The sequence below is a fragment of the Kryptolebias marmoratus genome, linkage group LG12 (genome assembly GCF_001649575.2).
Source record: "Kryptolebias marmoratus isolate JLee-2015 linkage group LG12, ASM164957v2, whole genome shotgun sequence".
In the NCBI taxonomy this organism is placed as follows: Eukaryota; Metazoa; Chordata; class Actinopteri; order Cyprinodontiformes; family Rivulidae; genus Kryptolebias; species Kryptolebias marmoratus.
In genome coordinates this window covers 21,919,169-21,920,691 of record NC_051441.1, presented here as the reverse complement: position 1 = coordinate 21,920,691, position 1,523 = coordinate 21,919,169, and the positions used below count along the sequence as shown (strand labels likewise).

The following is a 1,523-nucleotide window of genomic DNA, read 5'->3' as shown; positions in this document are numbered from 1 at the left end:
GTTTAAACTAATTAAAAACATGAAATGCAGCATTCCTACATGGAATGCCAAGTCTTTAATTGACTGATTGTTTTAATGCTCACTCAACCTGTCTATTTTCATAAAGTACATTTAGCAGTTCAAATCACTGACATGTTGGTTTCTCCCACCAGGTGGCGTGTTGCAGCCATGAGGATGCCCAGAGTGCCGCGCTGTTTGGGCCCAAATGTTTACCCAGAGGTGCCTGAGGGTGGCTGGGGGTGGGCTGTGGCCATGGCCTTTTTCTTGGTGGAGGTCAACACGTATGGAGTTGTCAAGACCCTGGGCATCTTCCTCCAGGATCTGATGGAAGAGTTTGAGGAGAGCAACAGTCGAGTCTCTTGGGTCATCTCCATTTCTGTGTTCATCTTTGCCTTTACTGGTCAGTCCCAAGGCTCTGTTTTACTTCTTTCAGTTTTCATTGGACTGTTTAAGGCTTGTGTTACTGCAGACAAAAGGTTTGGGGAAATTACCAAATTTAACTAGAAAAACTGCATTATCTATCAGAAAGCTAAAAATAGCATAAGAAGACAAATAGAAAGCCAGTACACTGAAGATTTCAAAGAGAACAGTGTTTTTGACTTTCAGTACAGTTAAATATTTGAAAATTGTAAAAGTTATAAAAAATAGAAATAATAGCACACTATTTTTTGATTGTGCTAAACATTTTGATACACAAATGGTTAAAAAAACACAAAGCATGCAGAAGTAGTTAAAACTGTATGAATGCTGAGTCAGCATTCTGCTGCTGACTCAGCATTCACATTGTAATTTGTACCTTTTGTAGATAAATCTAACAAAATAGAATATTGTCAGGCCTGCAAGTTAAGCTAAAACATGAGTTCAGCACAACCTTTGTTTGAACCCTAGTCACACTAAATGACCCCAGTACAACGTGGACAGACTTTAAGGCTCATCATGGCTGTCTTAACACTGTAGGAGTTTTTCCAAATTTTCTGCAGACCAGTCACATTCTGATCAGCATTGTGGGTCAAAGGTCAAAGAGAGCGTAGTGCAGTGTTTCTCAACTTTTTTTGGGCCCGGTGGCATCACAAAGTAATGTTTAGTCATGGGTCGATCACTGTATGCAAGTGAAGAGTGAGGCAACATATAACTAAATTTACATCTACTTATTTATGTAATTAAGTGTTTTAATGGTACTTGTAGTGTGTGTGTTTTTATATTTTTGTTGACATTTAGTTTTATTTACTAAAGTTATTTGACATTTCTCTCACTGTTCTGGTGGGGATGGTGTTATCCACACAGAAGTTTATATAGTCGGTCACACACTCAGTCATCGCATTGATGTCCTCTCCATGTGGCTTGCAAAGAGAAATCCAATCAGTAGCATCAAAACAACCCTGTAGGGTAGCGTTTCTCAACGGGGGCGGTACCGCCCCCTGGGGGGCGTTGAGAGGATGACGGGGGGCGCTGGCAGCAATATTTTCAAAAAGGGGGCGCTGATATTCTTTTGGGGGGCGTTTGCTTAAAGGTAAAGTTTACAC

General features: G+C 40.5%; 1 protein-coding gene across 1 annotated transcript in view; it reads right to left on the bottom strand.

The window, feature by feature from the left end:
• Window positions 1-273: 273 nt before the first annotated feature.
• LOC112449966 (guanine nucleotide-binding protein subunit alpha-13) overlaps window positions 274-1,523 on the bottom strand; it is an 11,123-nt gene continuing 9,873 nt past the window's right edge. The window contains exon 2 of the mRNA XM_025002945.2: window positions 274-463. Coding sequence (XP_024858713.1) covers window positions 402-463 — 62 coding nt within the window. The 3' untranslated portion in view covers window positions 274-401. The remainder of the gene's footprint in view (window positions 464-1,523) is intronic.